Source organism: Alosa alosa, chromosome 18, assembly GCF_017589495.1.
Source record: "Alosa alosa isolate M-15738 ecotype Scorff River chromosome 18, AALO_Geno_1.1, whole genome shotgun sequence".
Lineage (NCBI taxonomy): Eukaryota > Metazoa > Chordata > Actinopteri > Clupeiformes > Clupeidae > Alosa > Alosa alosa.
In genome coordinates this window covers 14,205,257-14,230,210 of record NC_063206.1, presented here as the reverse complement: position 1 = coordinate 14,230,210, position 24,954 = coordinate 14,205,257, and the positions used below count along the sequence as shown (strand labels likewise).

Sequence of the window (24,954 nt, the reverse complement as noted above, 5' to 3'; positions counted from 1 at the left end):
GCTGTTGTTGCAGGCAGCTCACTGAGCCGGGATTAGTGTGTGCTTCACTGTGTGCTGAGTGTGTTTCACTAATTCACAGATTGGGATAAATGCAGAGACCAAATTTCCCTCACGGGATCAAAAGAGTATATATACTTATACTATAAGTGTGCCTGACCCGTTGCTTCCCTACTGATTTGTCTGTGTCCTTTCCTGCTGCCCTGCCCTCAGAGGCCCATTCCTGGTGGCACTGGGCCGCTCTTGGCACCCCGAGGAGTTCAACTGCCACTACTGCCAAATGTCGCTGGCTGATGCCAGCTTCGTGGAGGAGCAGAACAGTGTTTACTGCGAGAACTGCTACGGCGAGTACTTCGCCCCCACCTGTGCCCGTTGCAACACCAAGATCATGGGGGTGAGTGCGCGGTGGGACACGTACGGCATGGGACGTGCCACAATGTGCCCACATGTTGTTCAGTGAGCACGCCGTGCGGGCCGACAGACAGTCACCGTTTTGTTGTTGTTTGTTTTTTTTTTTTCGTCTCTCTTTTGCTGACAGGAAGTGATGCATGCGCTGCGGCAGACTTGGCACACCACCTGTTTTGTGTGCGCTGCGTGTGGGAAGCCCTTTGGAAACAGCCTGTTCCACATGGAGGATGGTGAACCTTACTGTGAGAAAGGTACGTAATGCACCCAGCATTTCCACAAAGAAGCAAGCCTTTACAAGCTGCATGCCATTCAGGCTTGTGCCAACCAATCCCTCTGTTTGCTCTTTCACAGAGATGACCTGTGCTAAATTTCTCAGCGAAAAAATTATGTTTGCTTTATTTATAAATGCCAACATAAACATAATCTCTCAATGCTGATTTAGCTTCAGAAAACCATGGCTTACAAAAAGAACAGCTTCAGAACAGATTCAATAACAGAGCACCTGTAAAAAGTTTGGGCGCAGCATTTCAAGTTTGAAATGAACGTGGTTTTGTTAAATTGTCAACTTTATATTGCTTTGTGTGCTGGTTTGCAGATTACATTGCCCTTTTCAGCACTAAGTGCCATGGCTGTGACTTCCCTGTGGAGGCCGGGGACAAGTTCATCGAAGCTCTTGGTCATACCTGGCATGACACTTGCTTTGTTTGCGCGGTAAGATGGAGACTCAGCAACAGCCATCCCCAGACAGAAATCTGGGTGTTTATTGCTTGTGAAAAATTCATGATTCCATGGGGAATCCAAACATATGATCCGGGGATCCTAGTGGGAGGTTGAGACACAGACTGGTGGGTGGGGGGTGGGGTGGGGATGCTGACGTTGCTCTTCAAGCAGAAATGCATGCCGATGACATTGACAGCTTTCCATGACGTAACTTTAGCACACAAGACATTCATTTAGTCAGCATTTTACTGCCTTTCTTTATAAGACATTACAGACATGCATTAAAAAGCGATTCCCCCTCTGCTTTTTGCTCTGTCTCACTCAGGTGTGCAATATCAACTTGGAGGGCCAGCCATTCTACTCCAAGAAGGACAAGCCTCTGTGCAAGAAGCATGCTCATGCCATAAATGTGTAGATGGCCCTGAGTTGAATCAAAGGCATGGGCAATAATGTTACGTGCCATATGTTATTACTATGTACTGGCAAAGCACATTTCAAACAGAACCATCAGTGTCAGTCAAACATCCCATTTGACTTAAAATGATGATTGCGATTCTAATGTGGTAGTACCATGAAAAGTATGATTGTTAAATGTTAAGCCATAAGTGTCCCACTGGTTAAACAATTTATTTATTTCAGAACTAATATATGATTGTGCTTCTCTACTGACACAAAATCACAAAGCCCCGACTTTGTTACTTAACCATGGCCATTTATGACTAGACGGAAAACATGGTGTGGTTTGTTTGAAGATTTAAGCATTCACTTGATCAGCTTTCTTTACTATACATAAAAGCTGCACCTCCTGTATATATTTTTTGGCCTTTATTTTTTATCTTACCAGAAAGAACAAATAGACACAAGGGAACAGATCCCAAAGCCAATATACTTTTCTATGCAATTATGTGCCTTCATGTAGGACCTGAATACATATTACAATTGGATTTATACTAAAATTGCCATGTTTTATTCTGTGTTAACGTAAAGGGTGAATTTCAGACCAATGTATTTATCGGTCACACTCGCTGTTTACTAAAACGGTATACACGTACAGGTACAAGTACAGTGTTCATACAGGTTAACCCATTTTATATATCAACATGTACTTTGTGTGAAGTACTTATGATTGTATGCGACTGTGTGTGTGTGTATGAATCAGTATTCACATGTTTGTGCCAGTAGATTAGCTTGTGTGAGTGTGTGTACAAATTCTGGAGAAATAATTTGTCTTTTAAATTAAATACAACGGAGGACACTGCTTTGGTTGTGATCAAGTGTTTTCATCTGACTAATGATAGAATTAAACTACAAATGAACAGTAATACAAATGATGTGAAGTTATTGGCCATCATTATAAAGTTTTCTACCATAGGGGTGGAACAAAGCTGTGGATATTAATTACACAGTTTATAACACTGTTTTCGTGGTAATATCACATTGTTGTTTTTCCCATGTAAAGAATTCAGTGGTAGCTTGAATCTATATGAACTACTGAATATTTGTAACAGCTGTGAATGAACTTTCCAGTGTGTTGTTTATCCATCTTAGTCTGTACTAAAATAGTGCATCAACATAGTTTACACTTGGACTTTTAAACATTTTGTAGGGAAAGTGAGGACTTGATTATTTTGTAAAAGCAGGATGAAAGACATGGTTATCACAAATATGATGGGTTTGGTGAGGCTGGGTTATAAAGAGTATTTTTTCTGCGATGCAGGTTACTGAAATGTGAGCTCTTAAAATACATTGAAGAAATTTGTAAAAAGGGTGAGTCTTGAAATGTCATGTTCAGTATTTCTTGATATAAAACTGTTAGGCTATTAAATAACGTCATCTTAGAACAGGCTTTTGACGGACCACATCACTGTGCCATTTGAATGTCTAAGGTTTTATAAGGTTTTATTTTAATTTTCCACCAAAAGGAAATCAAACAAAGATCTAGTCCCGTCACAGTTCTGCATCTGCATCATCCAAGTATCTCTTGCTCATTTCACAAACCATTCCCTGTAATTGATAGTATATTTTTACTACCATATTTCTCTGGAGACTGTAAAAATATACTATCATAATTCATCTTTAGAACTTTCTGTATCTCATCCATTCTGAACTTTCTGTATCTCATTCATTCCATTACAACTAGCATTTTTTCCCAAGGTATAGACTCCCTTCACTCAGAACACATGTGCAAACATTTGCCATGTATCTCATATCTTGTCATAGCTGGTTGTATCAGTGTCTGAAAGTATAAATGGCCCTGATTTTTGCCCTTTAAATGTGGCCTCTGGTGGGTCCTTCATGTGTCACAGCCTACTTGTTTTTCTTTCAGTTGTGTCATTAGGACTGTTTGTGGGTAGGGTTTTGAGTGATGAAGTTGAGGAGTTGTTTATGAGACATATAATGAAGAAATTATTAGATTGTTTTTGGCATTGAAAAAAAAAAATTACGTCTCTTAATAATAATTTATTTGCTTATTTAAGATTTTTAAAGCAGTTTCAGAAATGATGCAATATGGCCTTGACTTTAGGTAGTTATGTCCTTAACATGTCTGCTTGATATGTTTGTGTAGGATTTTCCGTTGTCTTTGTATTTGAGGTAGGAGGCTAATACCACTATCTTTATTTTCCATTGAACACTATTTTGAGATGTAAAGCAAAGAGGACCTCGCAGTCACACAGTCTGACATCAAAGATTGGCTCCTTTAATGCTGCGAATGGGCAGAAATTATATGCTTCTGGTTTTATGGTGCTTTTGCTGGCCTTTTCCTCTAGGTGCTAAGCAAGTCAATGAGGGATTAACCAAGAAGAAGATACAGTATAGTGTTTAACCTATTACAACAGTTTTATTTATTTATAGATGGAAACCGAAGAATGTCCATCCTCTTGTAGCTGAAAAGGTTAAAAACATTAAATGTATGCATGTTGTTTTTCTTTTAATACCACAAACTTTGTGTTGCCTATATTTACTGACCACCAGAATAAAAATATATTGCTTTCAAATACTTCTACATTTTGTTAACTGATTGCTTTGGATTCAATGTCAGGACAAATCTGGTGATACCTTTTTATGACTGGAGGTCTGGCTGAAGCATGTCTTTGATAGGTTACTCTTTGGCCATGATGTTTTTTTAACTATGTGTTGGACATAGTGATAAAGTTATTTAGAACATGACGCAAAGTGTGTCAGATCATTTAAGGTTTTCCATGAAAGTTATGAAAATATCTATATGCTCGCCAATGTGCAAATTTGAATGTTTGGCTTGAAACTTCACCTTGAGCAAATAATAAAATGTATGTTTATGAATACACAGACTACTCTATGTTTGTGATCATTTTTACACAACCTAGTTCCCTCCACATGTATTGCCACCCCTGGTAAAGTTCAGTAAAAAGTATAATAAAAATGATCTATATGATTCATAAAAATGAATAAAAGTATTTATCTTAATTTCACAATGCAAATAATGAGGAAAAACCCAACCTTAAAGGGAAGCATTTTTTCTGATTTCTTTCTTTATTTGTCATAAAGAATCAAATATTCTTATACAACAATGAGTGGGCCTATGGCCAAACCACAGCCATGGGTATATCCTTAACAATCCCACTCAAACACATATTGCTTAAATTAAACAAAATCACCTGCCAATTATGGGCACCCCTGTTTTCAATAATCAATAAAGTCTCCCTTTGCCAATAAAACCGCTTTTCCGTCTTTTCCTGAGACATCCCATAAGGTTGGAAAATAGCCTATATGAGACTATTCCTCATTACAAAATCTTCCAAAATCCTCTTCTGTAGTTACGATCATGGGACTTAAATGACCATGGTACTGATTGTACAGTGTCTCTCCCAGCGTCCTTGAGCTGAAAAAGGTTGAAGACCCCTGGACTAATATATCTGGTTAAAAGGGGTCATAGCTTAGTATAGGGTGCAATTGTTTAGGTTTGAATATTGTTTGATGATTGATTATTGAATGATCACATAAATTAACAGTAGTTTGTAGTAGCTAATTTAAGCACTACCCTAGTTCAACATAAAAAAGAGCACTGATCAAATGATGAAATGCTACAGGAGAGGAAGGGCGGATAGAGAAGGCAGTGCGTAAATTCTCAATCTGCTTTTAGAATGGTATTCTGCAACTTTCACGTCCAGTCAGCGATGGCTCAAGAGAGGATTATTGTGCAAGTCTAGTCAGTGCTCTCTTCTAGTCAGGTTTCACTTCACACAGTGATGAAGGTGTGTCATCTGTAACCCCTTACAAAAAATAACTATAGAAATATTTTAGTTTTTTGTATTAGGCTATACAGTATTATTATTACAAGCATGATCACATCATACTTTCCCAGATATGGGTAGCCTGTACTGTCTTGACAAATATATAGCCTAGTATAACAGATGACCCTTACTATGAGCTTAATAGTAAAATCACACTGAAAATAGCCTAGGCCTCAAATAAGGGTAGGCTACCTTTTAATTTTTTTGAAGCCCTTTTAATTTTTTCACCTTTAACTTCACTGTACATTTTGCTCTAGGCCTATAATAGTAGGCCTAGTAGTTTTAGTAACCATATCTCCTTTTATCTACAGTCATAATCAGTTTATCATTATAATAACTATTCTTTTTTTGTATTTTTATTTATTTTATTTGTTACTTATTTTTGTTTTTATTACTATAAGTATTTTATTTCTGTGAGCACCTTGGGTCAATTGTATTTTAAGTTTAAGTGTGCTCTCTAAATAAATGTGACTTGATTTGACTTGACAACATAACTCAGCCACCAACTAAAAGTTGTTTGGTTCACTGTCGCTAGGGGGTGTTACTGGTGGCTTGAGTCAATAGCGTAGCGAGTGCTCCCACAGCACTTGGACTCACTCGTCTCACTTGGAAATTTGCAGTGATTTGAAGGCTGTCTCACGAAACAGAGACGGGACGGGTCTGTCCATTTACAACAGAAGCGCTTCAGAACTGAGAAAGCATTTCTAAACTGGGTTATCTGTAGAAGGAAGCTATCAGCCACGTCTGTCGTGATTCTCTCCACGCTGTTTGAGGATTTTATATCAATACAGTGGTCAGATATTGGTAAGTAAGTGAAAGTGCTCGCCTACCTTGTCTGCTTTGCTAGCTAGCTAGGATAGCTTCAAAGCTAATCGAGCTAACCGTAAATGCTGTGCCATCTGGGCAAAAGTTTGTTGCGCTGGTTAGCCTACTTCTGTAACGTTAGGTATTATAATCTGAAATCAGTTTTTGCTACTTAACCTGAACAATTTGGTGATATTATTTTTGTTAGGTAGGTAACGTTAAGGGACGATTTGCGTCCCGCATCGTAACGTTACATCTTTATGGCTATTTTAACATGAACGTTAACTTAGCAAATACGTGATCTACATCTGCCTGTTAAGATAAATAACCCAAGGTATCATTTGTTGGTGGTCTAACGTTAACTAGATAGCTGCTTTTTTTAGCTTGAGCTAGCGGGCAAAACTTCCAATGTATTGCTCTCAGTACAAATGACGTTTGGTACCTTTTACAGTCTATGGTTGGTACTTGTAGTGAGCCATTAGTACTGTGCTGGTGGCTAAGATTTTAGCAACAGGAAACGCTCGGCAGTTCATGATAATGTCCCCAAACTATTTTGTTTCACTAAAGTTAGCAAATGATCGAGGACAGTGTTATGACTACTTCCTTGTCAATAAATTATTTCATAGGTGTAATTTAAGGAACTGATTTGCATTTCCGTATTTTGAAATGGCAACTTTATTGCACTGATGTAGTAACTTGATGCTACCTTGTTACCTTACCAATCTGAAAGTAATTTGTTGCAATTGAACAGAACTAGCAGCTAGCTTGGTTGTGTCTCGTGAACATTGGCCATAGCCATCTTGTTAGTTCAATGAAGATAAGTAAGGGATTCGACTAACATTTTTGTGAAACTGTTCAGGTTTATGATGCATAAGTTCGGCAGGTTTCATTTACGCTGTTTAAGTGTAACGACATAAAGCTTGAGTTGTCTTCAACTCAGTTTTCTACCATTTAACGTTACCTTGTATTTTATTCAGTTTGTTTTATCATAAACGTTTTCAGTGTAAAGTGTCTCTGATGTAGGCTGTTAGTTGTCCCCCATTGCCAGCGCTACGACTGAGACCACACGTGATGTTTTGATACCTTTTCGATACATGTCATATTGTATTTTAGATTTAAAAAAAAATATTTTCCTATTGTATGTATTTTCCCTTTGTAAAGTGCATTGATGTGTCCAGCGTTTTGTAGCTTGAGTCGTAGTTGTTCACTAGGCTACCTCACGTTCTTTCTTTCTCTCTGTCTGCCTCTCTTTCTTTCTTCACCTTCCCATGCTGCGGGCATTTGTCGGGTCTGGAACATGGGGAGGTCAAAAAACAGATGTAAGCAGAGCCTGCGAAACTGTCTGGTTGAACGAGGAGAGGAGAGACGGAATTGAGAGCAAAGTCATGGTCTGGGAAACGGCTGGAGTTATCTTTTTCTGGAGACAAAAATAATTCTAAAGGGTTGCATTATACATATGCTGAACAGCTGTGCATTCCACAGCTTACCCGAGGCACTGCGTTGCTCTGTTAAAGACAGAGAGAAAGAAAAAGGGGGCCCTGTGACTGTGGACTGTGGGTTCACAGCCATTCGGAATGTGGAAGAGGTAGGTTAGATGCATAGAAATCTAAATAAACAGTGTCAAAACTACCCCTCTCTGCTCCTGCTGCACATTATGTGCCCTGATAGACCTCACTCTCTCTTGATTAAACACGGACTGACCAGGGCTCCCTTTCTCCTGGGGAAAGACTTGGTGCTAGAGTCATGACTGGAATCGCCAGTCAGCATTTTATATTTTCCTCTGTTTAAAGTTACGGGGCCTATGTCTGTAGTTTCCCATTAAAGGTGTCTAATGGGTGGTGTTTTGGTATGTGCCTATTTCAGTTTGGTAGCAGGAGGGATAGTGGGGGGGGGGGGTGGGCGGGGTCTGCTTGTTGATATACTTAATGGGGAAGGGACCTGTGAGTACTGCCAGGCAGGTATATTTGCCAGGAGATTACCACAGATCATTACTTAGCCTAGAGACAGTATCAGAAGACATTGCTGTTTTTTGTTTTGTTTTATTGCGAGTACTTTGTTTGAATTCTCGATTAACTTCCCAATAATTGTTGCAATGGTTGTCAGTTCACAAACACCATCATCCATATGAGAGGCATACCTTTCCTGATGGTACTCACCTACAGTTTTCCATACACTGCAACCACATGTTGACCACATGCATAAAGACACTGATAAAATAATTCAAGCTGTTGTCTTTTCAAATTACCCCTCTCTGTGGTTGTGGTAAAGTGTCTGTCACTTTTTGGTCTGTTTAAGTTGCCCCATAGTTGTCTGAGCGTGTGTGTGTTTCAATCTCAGCGGCAGCCATAGAGAGGTATTGGGGGTCAGCGGGATCAGATTGCTTTTGGAGACTCCAATACACTCTGGCGAGGTGACAGTGGGGAGGAAGGTGGTTGTAGAGAGAGGGAGGGAAAGAGAGCGGGAGAGGGGCTCTGTGGATCGGATTTCACATCCCAGTGCGTTCCTCAGCCAGGCCTTCCATAAGTCAGCCCCCCAAGCCCCCCACTCATGGCCTGGAGACAGGATGGCGGAGAAAGAGAGGAAAACATTCCCTCCCCTCATACATCCACCTAGACCCCCAGCCCCTCTGAGCACATAAAACAGAGAAATACTCTAGTGGAAATGTAACCTGTAATCATGAGAAATTTACACAGGGGCTTGCCAAAGGTAAGCGCAGGGAATGGAGGGGAGACTGAGAGAAAAAGAGAGAGAGACTGAATGAGAGAATGAAAAGAAGTCCGAATGAAAGCTGGAGAGAAAGGGAATGGAGTGGGGGGGGGGTGTATGTGAGAGTGATCTGGTGTGTTTTGTTGTCCATTTGAACTCCAAACAGCCTCATAAGTCTGGTATCAGATGGGCCGGGCCGGGGTAACGGGAGAGCTGGGTTGCAGCAGCCGAGCCCGGGGGCAAAGAGCCTTTATCAAGAAAGCTCTGTTCTTTAATGGTATTGATCCTGCTTTAAATACACTCACCTCTCTCCCAGTGAATAATTCAGAATGGCAGCCGAAGGACTAATGCAGACAGAGGGCCCCAGACGCTGAGAAAGGGAATGTGGAATGATTTTTTTCCCCCACTTCTTGGAGAACGGGAGTTTGTGGGGGCCTTTGAGGGAGTCTCAGGTAGTCTCGGCATTGTTTTTCCTTCTCTTTTCATTTATTTTTATAAGTGTGTTTGGGGAGGATCAGGTTACTCTGCTCCCTGTTTGTTTTTCTTCTCTATAGTAGTAGCAGGCCTATCTCTGCTGAAGGCGGCACATGTAGTGATAACATTCCTGAAGAGTTGGAACATTTGACACCTGAAAAAACAACAGAGTGCAACTCTAGCCTCATTGTCAAGACTACGGAAACATTTTAAGATTGTTGATTTTTGCATGAAAAATGCCATTGATTGTACACAGTTGTTTTGTGGGGGACTTTGTCTGTTGTGAGAACTTTGTGTATTCTGCTGCAGTTAACTGTATTATTTTGGTTGTGGTGCCTCTCCTTATTGGCTTGGTTATTTCTCTCTGGTCAGATGATTGGCCTGGTTTGATGGCTCTTGGTGGTGTTGCATGTTTGATCATGTTTGCTAACACAGTAAACGGTTTGTTCATGGAAATTAAATTTCAGTGAAAATACCAGGAATTCTTCAAAACTGTTTGTGGTTATGACTCAGTGGTTTTGCCGTCATAGAACTGATGGCGGACAGATCGCTTACAGATCGCCTTTACCTCTCTGTCATCCTCCCATGCATTTCTATTTCAGACGAGCCATATTGCCCCCGCCCCCGTTTTTTCCAGTTGCAATTTCACTAGTCAGGGTAGCAGACTGCGTAGACTGATCTTTCATTGTGTGTGGGACTAGAGGTCTGTGTGTCATCATTAGGCTTAAAGGGAAGGCAGAATTGGGCTTAATTCACAGTGCTGTTGGCATGGACTTATTTCAGTACCAGTGCTCCAGAGACCAAATGCCTCTTATTGGCTGCTGCTGTTAAGGCTAGGCTAAATCCCATATTTGATTTTGTGAGCTTGCCATCACCCTGCCTCAGCCTACCCACAGAAGACATGCTATTTTAATCACTGTTGTTATAATAATAATAATAATAACTAATGATAAGCTCAGAAGGACTAGGGAGTTGTTGGGGGTGCATGCTGTATCAATTGATCTACCAATGGTGATTATGCAGGTTACCTTTTAATGTTTACGAAAGACAGATTTGTTTATTTTCATATGGGACTAAAGTGCTGAACTCCTTAGGGTCCTTAAACAGCCTCTATTGGTCCTTCCTGGAAGCCGTGGCATGAACCCCTGCGATGGAATCTACTCACGCTCGTCAGTCATTTCCTGTTGGGCCCTGCGCACACATTCAGGCACGCTTTTGTTGCTTACTCAAAACATTATTTCTTCTCATTCAGTTTCCTGCTGTTGACTTTGATTAACCAAGGGGTTGTCTTGCATAGTGGTGGTGGTGGTGATGATGATGTCTCTCTTCCACCAACCTTTTGTATGACGTTTTTTGTGAAACCATTGTTTACAGAGCTCTTGTTTTTGTGTGTGTGTGTGTCATCCAACTTTCCATCAGCTCTTGACTCGAATGGTTGCTGTGTCAAATGTCAATTCCATCTTTCAGCTTTTGCACACCACCTTCATAGTGCTCCCATGACCGCAGTATTTCTGCTCTGAGACGGTTAAAAATAGCTTGTAGGGTTTGCTGCCACATTGGCGCCTGCAGTTGCAGTTGTATGTAGGTTTGCACTGCCATTCACCAGCAGCACATTGGGGTTTTCACACTAACTGCATTATTTTCATGGCTGTCATTCTCATCGGTGAAATTTGTTTCATTGTCAGCATTTGTCCTTAGAATTATGAATTATATAATTATGACGCATTGTGAGCATAAGTTGCAGGCATTTCTCATTCCTGCATTTACAGTAGTAGCCCATAGCCTACATTTACTCAGAATTAAGATGACCAGGAAGCCGTGACATTAAACTGAATGTTCGTCAGGTCACTAGCTCACAGATTTGTCTTTCATCAGATGGACAGTAAATTTACATTTATGTTGCATGGCTAACACTGCTAATAAAACCCTGGAAGTGTTTCCACACCATGTTGTCTGTTTCCCATGACAGCATTGTAGTGGTTTTGAAATCACAGTGTGGCCTGAATCAGTGCAGATAAAGATGACACTCATTGTGTGCCTTTATCTGTCTTTCACTCCAGTGTCTAGTAGGACCTAGTGACATGATGATGATAAAAGTAATGGTTCATGTGGCAACCTGTACCATCAATGTAGGGGCCCCATTGATGTCTTGGAAAGTGTATGCTTCTGTATTCATGTAAGTGGAGCTATAGTCAGCCAGTGACTTAGAGACAGTGTTAAGGAATCTGTCCTTTGGTTTAGATTCTAAGCACCCATGAAGGTCAAACACACAATGTAGGTAGACTAGTATCACTTGAACTTCAGAAAAGTTAGGCTATGTGATCACCCTGCAAATTAATAGTTAGATTTAATGTGGCAACCTAATGGCAGTCTAGTTGTGAACACAGAAATAACTTCTGGCTAGAGGTTCTTCAATATGGGCAACATAAGGACTTCAAATGCTTCACCTGACTGGAGAATTGAAAAGCAGCACTGTCCCATCCACTGTCAACCTGTCATGTGCCTCTGAGACAAAGACCTTAGCTCCTCCTATTGCTCTGTTGGGCTTTCCCATTGCCCTTTAGAGTGCAGTAGTGTGCAGAGACTACAACTGACTCGATCTGCATTGGGGTCAATGAAGGATGAGTGCATTCAGTTTCATCTCCGCTGTGATTCGACAGTAGATGTTATCTACATCAAGAGGAAATCTGTGGCAGTGAGGTCAAAGGAAATGACCCTCTTTGAAGGACGTCTTGATCAGAACTCAAATCAGAAAGACGGTGCGTCTGTCATTGATTTTCTTTAAGTTACCTATCCAGTGCAGTAGTAGGCAGGGGCCTCTGGTTCTTCTGGGTGGTGGTGCACCAGCTGTCAGGAGGACCTGGGCTGGAGCCAGGTCATGCTGTTCCACTTACTGCAGTCCTGTGCTCGCAGGAGACGTGCATACAGGGTGGGAGCATCTCTGATTGGTTGCCATGCATGATATGCATTTTTTACTAATATGGAGATATTCAAACATTTCAAACTTAATAGACACATTATTTTAATTATTTAGTTGAAGCGAACGCCAAGTCGCTCTTGTACTAAAATTCACTTCTAGGCTTACATTGTTGATACAGTTGGTTTGTTCCCCTTGATTCTACCTAAATGTGTTTTCAATTAAGCATCTGTCCTTTCCGGAGAGTCTTATGCAGGTAGGATCATCCCACGTCACCTGCATGTCTCTTAACCTGAGAGCTGCCTGGCAGAGCTGAGGAGATGGGAGAGAAGCTGATTATGGTGTCAAACTGTTTATAACATGGTCTTAGTTGGGATCAAGATGAGCTCTGTGTTTAATAGTGAGGAATCCTCAGGGGAAATGCAATTTAGACTGGGACTGTGTCTTAATCCTCGTCTGGCCCGGAGGTGTTCTGTCGTCTTCTCTGTGTGGGCAGACAGACAGATGTGTTTTCTAACTTGTTCAGCTGCGGTTGAGGGCTCTCTCGGGTGTCTGTTAGACCTTTGTTTTTTTCTGATGCTTCAGACAGCTCATCGTGTGGGTGCAAGTGTGACCTTTTGGCCTCAGACACCTTCTGAGCCAAATGGACGCTTACACCAACAGGGACAACTGCATCTCTTTCAGCTATTTCTATTCCTAGTTGAAGTTTAAGTTGTTACTCTGAACGAGTTGTGTTACATCCCTCTCTTGCCTTCTCTGGACTTGTCTTTTTTCCCTTCTATTTCTCTCCCTCTTTCTCTCTCTCTCTCTCTCTCTCTCTCTCTCTCTCTCTCTCTCTCTCTCTCTCTCTGGATGCTCAGTTGCCCCGCTCCCCTGTTCTGGTGACGGTCTGTCTGGCCGTTGGAGCCGGTGGCCACCTAATACCTCTCTGTGAGGAGCTACAGGTCACCGGGGCACATGCCCGATCCATAATGCACTCATGTCCCAGCACAGAGTAGCGTAGTGCAGCACAGCACAGCACAGTCTGAAATGATTACCCCTGCCAGTCCTGCACCAGTGTGCCCGATGCATCAGTGTACTTGGCCTTCGTTCCGTTACCAATTATGGCTTGGTCAGATTTAATGCCGTCAGTAATGCTTTTCTATATAATACCCTTCATGGAGTACTCCGCAATTCAAATTTTTTGGTCAGCTAGTTGCTCCTAACGGTCCTCTTCATGGTCCTCTGTGGTTCGTACAGAACCCTGGGTCTGTAAATGAGAAACGAACATGGTGCCTCAGACAGAGCCATAAACAATGCTAGCCAATCAACACAATGTTTTATCATGCGCACAGAAGGGAGAAGTGTCATTTGATTGGGTGTTAACTGTGGATATTAACTCCTGTTCATTGTTACAGGTTCCCCCCTCACACCTGTGCTGAAGTACCCATGGTGACTAGCTGAGCAAGACCTGGACCTGTCAGTCACCATCAGACCACCAGCCCTCTACATCTCAGCAGGACCTCCCACGGCCAACTGAGAAAGACCCATCATGCCTCAGCAACATGGATCAACCAATCAGGTGAGGTGGCACAGGCACTGACAAAGCCCGGAGCAGTAGCTACATTGGAGTCTTAGAGATGACAGAGATGTAATATTGATGCATCACTAGAATTCTTTTCGATCAAACTTCATTTGAAAAAGTAAACACCTCTTATGGTTGATGGATTTGTTATTGGTGTATAGTAAACACATTCACTTCTTTGTTCTGGTAACTGTTCTGTTGCTATGTTTTTTGACTCTGTGTCTGGCTCCAAGCTTGAGCCCTGGACTTTCCCGTCCTTATCTTGTGTATATGATAAAATAAATTGTGTATATGCATTAAACAAAAATACATGGAACTTGGCAAGGAGGGCAGTAACATTGACTAGAGGAAACTACATTAAAATGGAATTGTATGAAACAGTGAAGTCTTGACTCCTAGTGACCACCCATAGACTGACTCGTCAGCTACTGTAAGCTATGCCAACAGTGAACAGTATTAGACTGAGTTTACATGCACACTGATCTCTAATGGCGATCTGTCCCTAATGTGTAAATGAAGAGTTTGGTTCCAAAACGCTCCGTTTTTGAAAACATTAATAAGTCATGTTATTTAATTGTGTATTTCAGGGTAATATCAACAAAAAATGCTGTTGTGTTGTTTTGATTGACTAAAAATAAATCAAATAACAATAATCCAATAACAGTTCCACTGACATTAACGTTACTTGGATAACCACATTTAAAAAATGATTTCTGAAATTTCATTAAAATGGAGGATATAGCATTTTTGGAACCAAACTCTTCAAATGTTCCCAGTGGGTTACAGTCCACAGGAGTTCCTGTAGTAGTTTCATCAGTTTGTGAACACGTTTACTGTGGTTGAAGAGGCATGTTTGTGACCTGTATGAGCGGGATGGGGTGAGCATATGCTTGTGTGTGTATGTATGGGGAGAGAATGTGTGTGAGTTTGCGTCTGTGTGTATATGACTGTGGGAGGGCATAGGCCTGAGTGTATGTGTGTGTATTTCTGTGTTTACCGCTGACTGCATTAGCGTGGCCTGATGTATTAAACAAGAGGGATAACCCCCGGCTCCCGGGCAGCCTCCGTGAAGGGCCAGTGGCGGCGTTCAACAGCGCCAGTCTGTAGCAGTGGCCCCACACAGGCCACACTGCCTGGCCTCTGCACACCTGCTGACTCCCTCTGTCTCTGGGTCTTCCTTCACAACCTTCCCTTTCCCCTTGGCCTGCTCACAGAGTGCGTGTGGAAAGTCACCTTCATCAGACTACAGGACACACAGAACCCAGTCACCTCCTGACGTGGACTTTTAAACAGAGCTGTTCATGAGTCAGCGCTTCTGACCCTAGTGTGTAATGGAAAGTAATGAATAGCTCTGATTTGAATTCAACTGCAGTCTCCTCTTCTGTGAATCGTAGATATAAGCATGTTTTGTGACATGAGATCATAGCTAATTTGTTGTTTGTGTGGTAAAGCAGTTCATGCGTCGGTATAAATGGAGCTTAGTTACTTTTCATTTGGCTCGCATTGTAATGAAAAGTTCTGATTTATACAACTGCAATCTTTGTAGATTGTAGATATGGGCATGTTTCGTTATCAGAGATAAAAGGTGACACGTTTGTTTGTGCAGTAGTTGTGGCGTGCAGACAGGCGAGAAGGCCCCGTGCATTTGAAGTGTAATTGCTGGATCCGGGAGCGCAGCTCCAAAGTGATCGTTGGCTCCAGCAAGTGAAACACGCCCAAAAGCACAGCACGTGGCCCCCCGGCCGATATCAAGATCAAACTAATACCAGAGGATTGCGGAGGGGCTATATATAGTGGCCAGTCAGGCTCTTTACCATCGCTGAGCCGTGGTGTTTCACACAAGTCCAGAAGAAGCCCAGCTGTGGTGTTTAAGCAGAGGATAGGGTGCCAACATGGGGTGGATCTGTGTGTAAACCGTGGTGTTTTGATATCAGATTTACCCTTTCTGGAAAGTAGTCACCCAAGAGAGGCAGTTTCTTTGCCTTATTGTCATACATCTTGCATGGTAACAGTCTTAATTTGCCGTTTTAAACCATGGTGCCAGCATTTATGTCTTGGTTTGCTGTTGCTGTTTTCAATTCAATTTTTTTCTCCTGGCTTGAGGAGCTCGCGTTGCACCCAAGTGTTCCACAAATTAACTTTTGTTCCTCACCCGGCATGCTGGCTCCATCTACCCCACCACTACTACCCCCACCGCCCCCAAACCCCCCGCAGACACATGCTCACATACTCCCCTGCCTTGGTCTTAAAGGCTCTACTTGGCCATCCGCAAGGAACAGAGCGACTCCTGACACTGATTGATTTTGGCTCAGAGAGAGATGGAAGAGTTAGGAAGGATAAGAACAAGGCCAGGGATAAGAGAGGATGGAGAGAGAGAGAGAGACAGAGGGGGTGGAGGGGGGGAAATGGCAGGAGTGTGTGTGTGTGTGTGTGTGTGTGTTGGGGGGTATTGCAGATGGGGTGCACAGTGTGCCTCAGTATTCTTATGCTAATCCACTCCCGGGATGAGGCGCAAAGCAGCCAAGCAAACAATGGCAGTGGAGCCAGAAAGTCTGCCCTGCAGTCTAGCAGGCCTTGAAAGGCATGTCGGGCAGGGCGCCGACACCAGAGGAAGGCAGCCTGTAGCACGGAGAACCCTGCCTGCAAGGAGGGGCCCCAGGAGGGAGGGAGGCAGGGAGGGGAAGAGGGGTGCAGGGATCCTGGCCAAGGCAGAGAGAGGGAGAGGGAGGGAGAGAGAGAGAGAGACAGAGGGAGGGAGAGAGAGACAAACGACAGAACACACTATTCAGTCAGTGCACAGGTCCAGAATGTCAGCGAGTGAGGTGCTTGATTAGCTCTAAGGAGGAGTGTTGCACTCTGAGTTTCATGATGGCAGTTCTCCACTGCTTCTTCTCCACTTCATCTTGAGCGCTGAGGGTAACCCCCCCCCCCCTGCAAAAAAAAAAATGGAGGTAGGTTTTGAGGTTGTAATACAAGCAGGTCCTCAGTGTGTAAAGCTCTCAAGTAAACGTTGAGTCAATTTCACACTGAAGGCATTTATAGCAGGGGTTTCAAACTCAAATGAGCGGGGGGCCACTTCTGCCAATGTCATCTGATTGGAGGGCCACGTCAGTGTTAAAGAATTATACAAAAAAAAACAACGGCTATTTCCTAAAATGCAATGTTTTTTTCAGATACTGTATTTTCAAACACAAAACTACAAACGGAAAGTGCAAGTCTTTTTATCTATTTTTAGACACCTGTGCTAGCAACCTTAGCTTATAAATAAAATAATGATGAAGTAAATATTAATACAAATTATAAAACCTGACAAACTAGGCGTCAGGTTTGAGAAAGCAATACCATTGGATTTTTATATAAAAATTTCAAAAGGCCATGGCTTGAAAGTGGTCAGAGATAAAGTCCTATTGTAAATGTAAAAATCTTTGAGTATAAACAAAAGTTTATGAAGGGGGTAAATTTACCCATCTAATTTGCCACTGGATGGCAAGCACCTCAGATTATGCACCTTTCAGTAAATACTGGATGAACATATTTGGGCAGGTTTACTCTCTTTTTTGTCATATTACCCTCATAACAAATTAACAAGAAAACACCTAAGATGTATACCAACAATAGTAAATTATTACTAGCCTAGCCTATAACCACAAGGCCTACAATAAAGTATCCTGGTCAAATCAGTTCCTATCGCGGGTGACTTTGTAGTTCTTCAGAGCCCTATTTCTACTAGCCCTGCTGTCTGTACCACGTCCATTACGAACACTATCACGATTACCACTGCAACCTCCAAGCTATGTTGGGCAGAGGGTCGAAATAAGCATGGTATGCTTAGTGGACACTGTCGTATACACGCAAAGACGCACCTCCATTCACAGACGCACCGTGACTATCACTGTCAATAGACGATCGATAATAATCTCCAAAAGGATATTCTCCTTCAGAATCAGAATAGGTGAATAACATAGCATAGGCTACCTAAGACTCCATCACACGTGAACGTTTTTCAACATTTGGTGTAGGCCTATTTATGCTTCAATTTGTGCAAAACTATGGCCTGCATTGCTTCCGCGTCATTACAAATGCACGTCTTCGTGTTTCTCGCGTGTGATACAAGTATTTCCTGAAAACTTTGTGCAGCTCTGGATGTCTAGCAAATAGTGGAGGAGAGTACAAATGGGATTTGTCACCGTACTTGGATCTATCGTCTATTTTAATCAGTATCGTTGTTTGTCGCAATTAAAAATACCCTCAAGGGCCGGATTACATTATTATTTTGACATACGTCGCGGGCCGGAATTGGGCCGGAAGCGGGCCGGATTTGGCCCATGGGCCGGGAGTTTGAGACCCCTGATTTATAGGCATTTATTGAGGTCTGAGTGTCCACACATTGTTATTTTCCTGATAAGATGAAATGGCCTTTTAAAGATTTTAAACTGCTATCTGTTTCTCTGGCTCTTTCTGTCTTGACTGTGACCCCCCACACACACACACAAACTGCATTGGATCAGCATAGGTGTAATGAAACTCCCATCTGGCCAGTGCTGCAGCCCCTAAAACACTTCAATCACAGGGAAAGGTCAGAGATCTGGACACTTACACAGAGCTGGGCTAATGTAGTGACCAACAGACATCTCGAGCAGGTAATTGAGACACATTGAGCTGGCTCAGTGGTGTGTGGGACCACCAGGTATAGTTTTCCCCTAGCATGCACTCAGAGAGGCTATACTGGCTCTTCCCAAGGGGGGTGGGGGTGGTGGGAGGTGGAATAGTAGTAGGCTTGAGAGGCTCATTCTAAGGCTGAGTAGACCATACAGGTGCGCCACAGTTCCACCAGACAAAGAGTCTTTTCATCCCCAGTCCCCCCACACACGTAAGGAAATGGAAGGAGCCAGGGAGTACTCTGCACTCACAGAGAGGCTTATTTCTTAAAGGTTCTCTGACCGCTCCTGAGTTCTTTATTGAAAAACTAAGATGTAGAAGTATGAGATTTCAATTCCATGCTTTATTGCAGTCTCCCCCCCCTCCATGCTCTCGCTCTCTCTCACATCTCACACACACTCACACACACACCCACACACCCATCCCCTTTAAGGTTGGGTGTCTGTCCAGAGAGCTGAAGGCAAGTTACCTAACCTGGCTTTCTTCAGGGAAATGAATGTTGGACAGAAATATGTGAGCTATGTCAGTAGCTCAGGAGAGTGAACCCTTCTGCCAGACAGATACAAACGCACACGCATACAGGCGAGAAATTATTTGCTGTTTTGTTCCACTGCTTGCCACCACCCACTCTTTTACTGACACACACGCACGCAAACACACACGTACACACACACACACACACGCACGCACGCACGCACGCAAACACACACGTACACACACACACACACACACACAGACAGTAGAACGCACAAGGTCTTTTCAAGTTGTGACATGCTCTACGAGCGAGCCTGCTGCTAGAAGCAGCCCAGTGGAGCCTAGTGAAAGTCGCCCGGCCGTCTGAAAATGGCCCAAGTCAAACACACTCGGCACTGCTGCCTTTCTATAGCTCCCTCAAGTTTGCTCTGACAAGGAGGTGTGTGTGTGTTCTTGTCCATTTGGCTCAGACTGCTATACCTTGTGGTGCAGCTTGTAGCTTTATCCTTACTGTTGTACTGCTGTTAACTGATGGGAATGGGATCAGTAGGGTTGCAGCGGTTAGTTTAGTAGTTGGAGAATCAATTAGTTGTTAACTATTAAATTAATCGCCAACTATATTGATAATTGGTCTCTGAAATTGGGATATGTTCAGCTCGACCGACTCCTATGGCTGTAAAACAAGGTATTTGAGGACATACTCTTGGGGTTTGGGAAACACTGAGGACATGTTATCGATCAAACAACTAATGAGTCAATCGAAAAAACAATTGACAGATTGACCAACTATGAAAACAATTATTAGTTGCAGCTCTATTGATCATGAATGACTGCTGCTCTCCCATCTTCACCAACCTATGGACGGATGGAAATATCTTCTTTATCGGGATAATATGTCACTAATGAGGATGTACAGCACCCCTATCCACACACACACGCGCACTCACACATACACACGCACACTCACTCTCTCGCATTCCCCATATGCAGCCGTGGCATTTTTTGAACTACAGAGACAAATCAAACATGGCTTTTACATTCACATGCTTACACACATTCTCTCATGCATACTCACACATTCTCATACATAAGCGCACACACACAGAGAGAGAGCTCCTGCCCAACTCCCCACATACCCACATTCACATGCACGCACGCACACTCCCACACTTGTCCACACTCACACTCACGCTCCCACTATGGTCAGTTACTGCAGCACACACACACACACATTCACACAAGTAATTACGTTTCCACACACACACCACACAATCTATCTTTCTGTCCCTCCCTCGCACACTCACGTGTGTGTGTGTGTGTGTGTGCGCACACTTGCACACACACTCACGCACGCACAGTTCCAGCACTCGTCCCTATGCAGAGGTGCCTGGTTGGCTGTCTTGTCCCCTCCAGCCTTGAGGAGAGCCGCTTTGTTTGCTCGTTAGCCAGTCAGGGATGTGTGAAAAGTAGGCCACAGGTCGGGGCTCTTTGTCCCCCCAGGGCAAATCAGAAGTGACAAGAGACTGGCCTGCTCCGCCACTAATTTGCCCCCCTCCCTCCCCACCCCGACGGGCTCCACTTAGGGCCGCTAATTGCAGCGGGAGGCTTGGACCTACAAGGGAGCAGACACATCTCGTTAATAACGCTGGGCTGGGGCCGGTGCGGGTAATTGCGGAACATCCCCTCCGACAAATCATTTGGGCATGTTGGGCCCCCCCCCCCCTCCTCATTCAAGGGCCTGGCAGGGGTCGCCGGGTCGAGGCCCCGGGAAAAACAAGAAGGCAAAGATGCGCGGCCCGGGAGATAGAGATGGGGGGTGGAAGTGATGGAGGTGGTGGAGTCCCTCGCCAGGGCAGCTCCTCGCCAGTCTTGTGTGTGTGTGTGTGTGTGTGCGTGTGCGTGTGCGAGTGTGTGTATCTGGGCCTGGATGTTGGCCTTGAGGGTATGTGGGGAAGTGAGATGGGCCTCCAGGGCGGTAGCGGTTGCCTTCATGTGGTCCGGTTCTCCCGGGGGCAACGCGCTTCCCTAACATTACCCGCACGCACGTGACCGGATCACATGATTTCACTATATTGTAGGATCGAGCCCTGGGTCAGGAAGATATTGGCAGATTTTCTCTCAGTTTAATTTAAGTTTGATGTCTCTTACAGAGGTTTGTGAAAGCTGAAGGATACAATTATTTTGAATAAAAATGTTATCTTTTCACAATGTGTGGCTTTCATCATTAAAATGATGGCAGAAGCAACAGACGTCTGAGGTTAATTGTACACTGTCGTGAAAAATTGTGCAGTGATTCCACTCATACCTCTTGTAGGTTTTGTATCCCTGTTTGATCAAACAGATCTTTTGTGAGTCTCACCTCTCCTTCTCTCTCTCCGTAGCGAACTGGCCCAGTGGACCCTGTGAGAAGGAAGCTCTGAGTCTGACCTCTGAAGCTCTCTTTGCCCCTAATCTCCCCTCCACCCCTCCCTCCCTGACCGTCTACCTGTCCACGGCCCCTTCTCCTGGACCCGGTCTGCACTTGCACACAAAAGAGCCAAGATCGCAGACACGCACGCAGCCGAAAGGAACACTCCATTTCCGAGCTTGGCTCATTTCGCAGGTTGAGTCACGATGCACGGGACTCTTGTGTGCTTGGTTGAAATGGGGGTCTGCATGCTGTTGGTGCTCAGGGTTCAAGGTAAGTGTATTCTGTGTGTGTGTCTGTCTGTGTCTCTGTGTGTGTCGTGTCTGTGTGTATGTGCAATTATGGTTAGGACTAGGACAACAAGTTCCTGGAATAGTGTGGAGTTTGTTACTATGAAAGTGCCTTGAGGCCCTGTTCCTTTTAATTGAAATTGTTGGAAATTATCATGGAATGCACTCAGAGGCACTAATTATCTACTCTGATCATAATGATGTTGAAAGGAAATGTGACCAGTATTCCAAGGCCACAAAGCCATTGGGTAACATACTTGTAGATCTCTGCCATGCCTGTATTGATTGGTTAAACTCTTCTTGGGAAGAGGAGGTGCAACACGAGGCTTTGTCATTGAAAAGTGCTCTGATGATTGCCTTTTGTTTGCTTTTACCCCCGATGTGATGGTCTCCATTCTGGGGAGATCACAATCTTCACCCACCCCTGTGTAGGCGCCCATCAGTGTAAATGAGCCGCTGATGCAGGACTCATTGACATTCATGGAATTCCGCGTGGTCTTGGTGGTTAAAGTGCTAATGGGTGAAACATTCATTGGATTTTTGTCTTAATGTGACCTCTTATAGATAATGTTGGAAATGGGGCCTGTGTGATTGGGGCATGATGAAAGAAGACAATTCTAATGTCTGCCTCCACGCAAGTAGAGTTGGTGCTTTTGCGCCGTGCTGTTCTGTCTTATCGCTCAAATTGTGTGGTTTGTGGTATATAGTGGTGAAATACACGACTTTCCCATGTGTGTGTATGGCAGTGCCCCAGTCAGTGCTTCTGTGTCAGTGTAACACACCTTGTCCACAGCTTGCCTAGTTCATCTGCATACCTCTGTGTTCTGCTCATCCTTAACCAAAAGGGGCTGGGGCAGTGAGTCATGCCGACAGGTCGTAAACTCCAAACAGGTTGTGGTGCCAGAGACCTGGCCGTAAACAGACCTTTAGAGGAACAGGCAAATGTTGAAACGGCAAAACAGGCTGGCGTTTTACTAACTGGGCTGCCTGTGCCAGGAGATTTCCTGATAAAAGCCACAGGCTTGGGAGTTCATGCTGTACTCCAAGGAGACTTCAGATAAAACACCTACCAGCACTGTGTTCTGGAAGTCATGCTCTATGAATGCCCTTTTAAAGCGTCCAAGAATGATGTTAATATCCCTCTGCATGACACAGTACAGTTTTTCTATTGGCAAACACTGTAATGTGATGTATGGACCAAGAACAGTTTGACTGTTTGTTACCTAGGTTTAAGCAATACAGAATATGCCAGCTCACGTCTCCCAGATATAGGCCAGTCAAATCTATATGCATCTTACTTTAAGCCAGAAGGAGTGCTTCACCAATTATAGTACAGTGTAATGAACATCCATTGCATATATTTGAGTAATCATAAATAGATGTCTCTTCCAGCTGGATTTTAATTGACTTTTAGTTTAGGGATATGCTGACCCTGTCACAGCAAAAGGAGGTGTCTATTGGGATATTTCACACTCATTAATGAAGGTAGAATGTCGCAGCCATGATAAATTATATACCAACATATTAGTCATCATAAATATATCAAATAAATATTCCGAAATGAAGAATGCTGAACTTCACACATGGCTATTTCCCTGCACTACCCCCTCTATCACACACTAGCATTGAGCTCCACACTGCTGGGTGGCTGCTACTGTTCACCACAAAGTCAGCCCCTTCCCTGCAGACGTGTGTGTTTGTACGTGTGTGTTTGTACGTGTGTGTTTGTACGTGTGTGTTTGTACTTCTGTGTTTGTACTTCTGTGTTTGTACGTGTGTGTTTGTACGTCTGTGTTTGTACGTCTGTGTGTGTGTGTACGTGTGTGTGTATACGTGTGTGTACGTGTGTGCATGCATGCATGTGTGTACGTGTGTGTGTAGGCGGAAGCCCCCAGTCCCTAACAGCAGAAGCTGCAGCAGCAGCAACCCTGACCCGCACAGGGACCCCCACTTCAGGAAGCTCTTAAACTGATTGTTGCCGCGCTCTCTTCCCCCTCTGCACATTAACCATTTCCTGTATAGCACTGTCCATGCCGCCGCGGGCCACTCACACTCCAAACACTCTATTGTTCGCAGGAAATACTCAGATACTCAGAGCTGTGGGGAAAGGTCACTTGTAATTGGTTTGTTTTGATTTATGTTTGGGAGATAAGAAGGAGCCATAGAGCTCGGAATGTTCTGAATGATTGGGCGCTAGATGCTAGAGGCAGAGAGAGCAGAGGCGTTCGTGCGGGAGGGGAGTTTTATGTGGATTTTCGTGACTAGTGGTGGGGAGTCATTCTTTGTTTTCATGTGCCACCTCTGTGGTGGTTGACCTTCCTCAGCCTCTTTGTGGCACAGAAGGTGTTGTAAAGCCAATTAGAATTCCGCGCTCGTAACGCCCATGCTGGTTTTATGAGTCTGTGCAAGACGTGTTGTTTTCCGTGTGCGTGTGTGTGTGTAGCCATAATGAGCTGCCGTTTGTGCCTGGGACGGGTGTGAGGCTCATGCCCGACGTCCCTAGCATGCCTAAGTTAAACCTCAACAACAGCACATGGAGCATTCCAATCCTCAGCCAATCAGTAGAGCATTCTGCAACATTAGCTTTCTGTTAGTGTGATTAAATGTTAAATGTTCCACTGCTTTGCTGCGTTGTCGTTGCAGTAAAAGAACGTGGTGATCATTTGGCTGTAAATGTTTTCGGAAAAGTGTTGACATTTGAAAAGAGTTGGATGTTGAATGGTCAGTCTAAATGAGTAGGAAATAATGGGACTAGATAGTCATACAGGCTTGTGTCGGTGAAGGTGACACAGTTCCACAGATGTAGGGGGCCTCAAAACACTTCCACAGGTACCAACCCACTATGCACCAGTGACCTTGTGTGTCGTTATGGAGACATGTCTATGTGGTTCCTGTTGGCGCTACTTGACCGTCATGAGTGACGATCGATATTAACATGCACATGATCTATCCCGCTGTCTTGTGCACAAAGCCAGGGTGTGGTGCTACTGAATGGCAGGCAGGACAGATCGATGATGTTCTGCCCTCTCAAGGACAAAGCCAGATTACTTTCGTCTCTTATTCCTGTTTGTTTTTTCCCCCTCGCCGCCGCCACCTTCTCCTCTTAGCGCTGGCTTGCTGATACCTACTGATAGGAATTGATGCGTTGTCACACCTATTAAAAGTGTTTCACGCAGGAGAAGTCGTTGTCAAACGTGCTCCCGCTCGGAGATCAGATTTAGCTGCAGGATCGCTGCTCATTACCCACCTTCCTCATCCTCACC

The 24,954-nt window shown here is 43.8% G+C and overlaps 2 protein-coding genes across 3 annotated transcripts in view; both read left to right on the top strand.

Annotated features, from left to right (window-relative positions):
• Positions 1-4,433, top strand: part of ldb3a (LIM domain binding 3a) — a 47,750-nt gene extending 43,317 nt beyond the window's left edge. The window contains exons 16-19 of the mRNA XM_048270363.1: positions 211-391; positions 536-656; positions 1,001-1,116; positions 1,451-4,433. Of these exons, the coding sequence (XP_048126320.1) occupies positions 211-391; positions 536-656; positions 1,001-1,116; positions 1,451-1,540 (508 nt within the window). The 3' untranslated portion in view covers positions 1,541-4,433. The remainder of the gene's footprint in view (positions 1-210; positions 392-535; positions 657-1,000; positions 1,117-1,450) is intronic.
• Positions 4,434-5,959: 1,526 nt separating this feature from the next.
• The window catches only part of bmpr1aa (bone morphogenetic protein receptor, type IAa), a 30,861-nt gene continuing 11,866 nt past the window's right edge, over positions 5,960-24,954 (top strand). For both annotated transcript variants that reach the window (XM_048269650.1, XM_048269649.1), the window contains exons 1-3: positions 5,960-6,200; positions 13,695-13,858; positions 21,376-21,674. In XM_048269650.1, the coding sequence (XP_048125607.1) occupies positions 21,608-21,674 (67 nt within the window). In that variant the 5' untranslated portion in view covers positions 5,960-6,200; positions 13,695-13,858; positions 21,376-21,607. The remainder of the gene's footprint in view (positions 6,201-13,694; positions 13,859-21,375; positions 21,675-24,954) is intronic.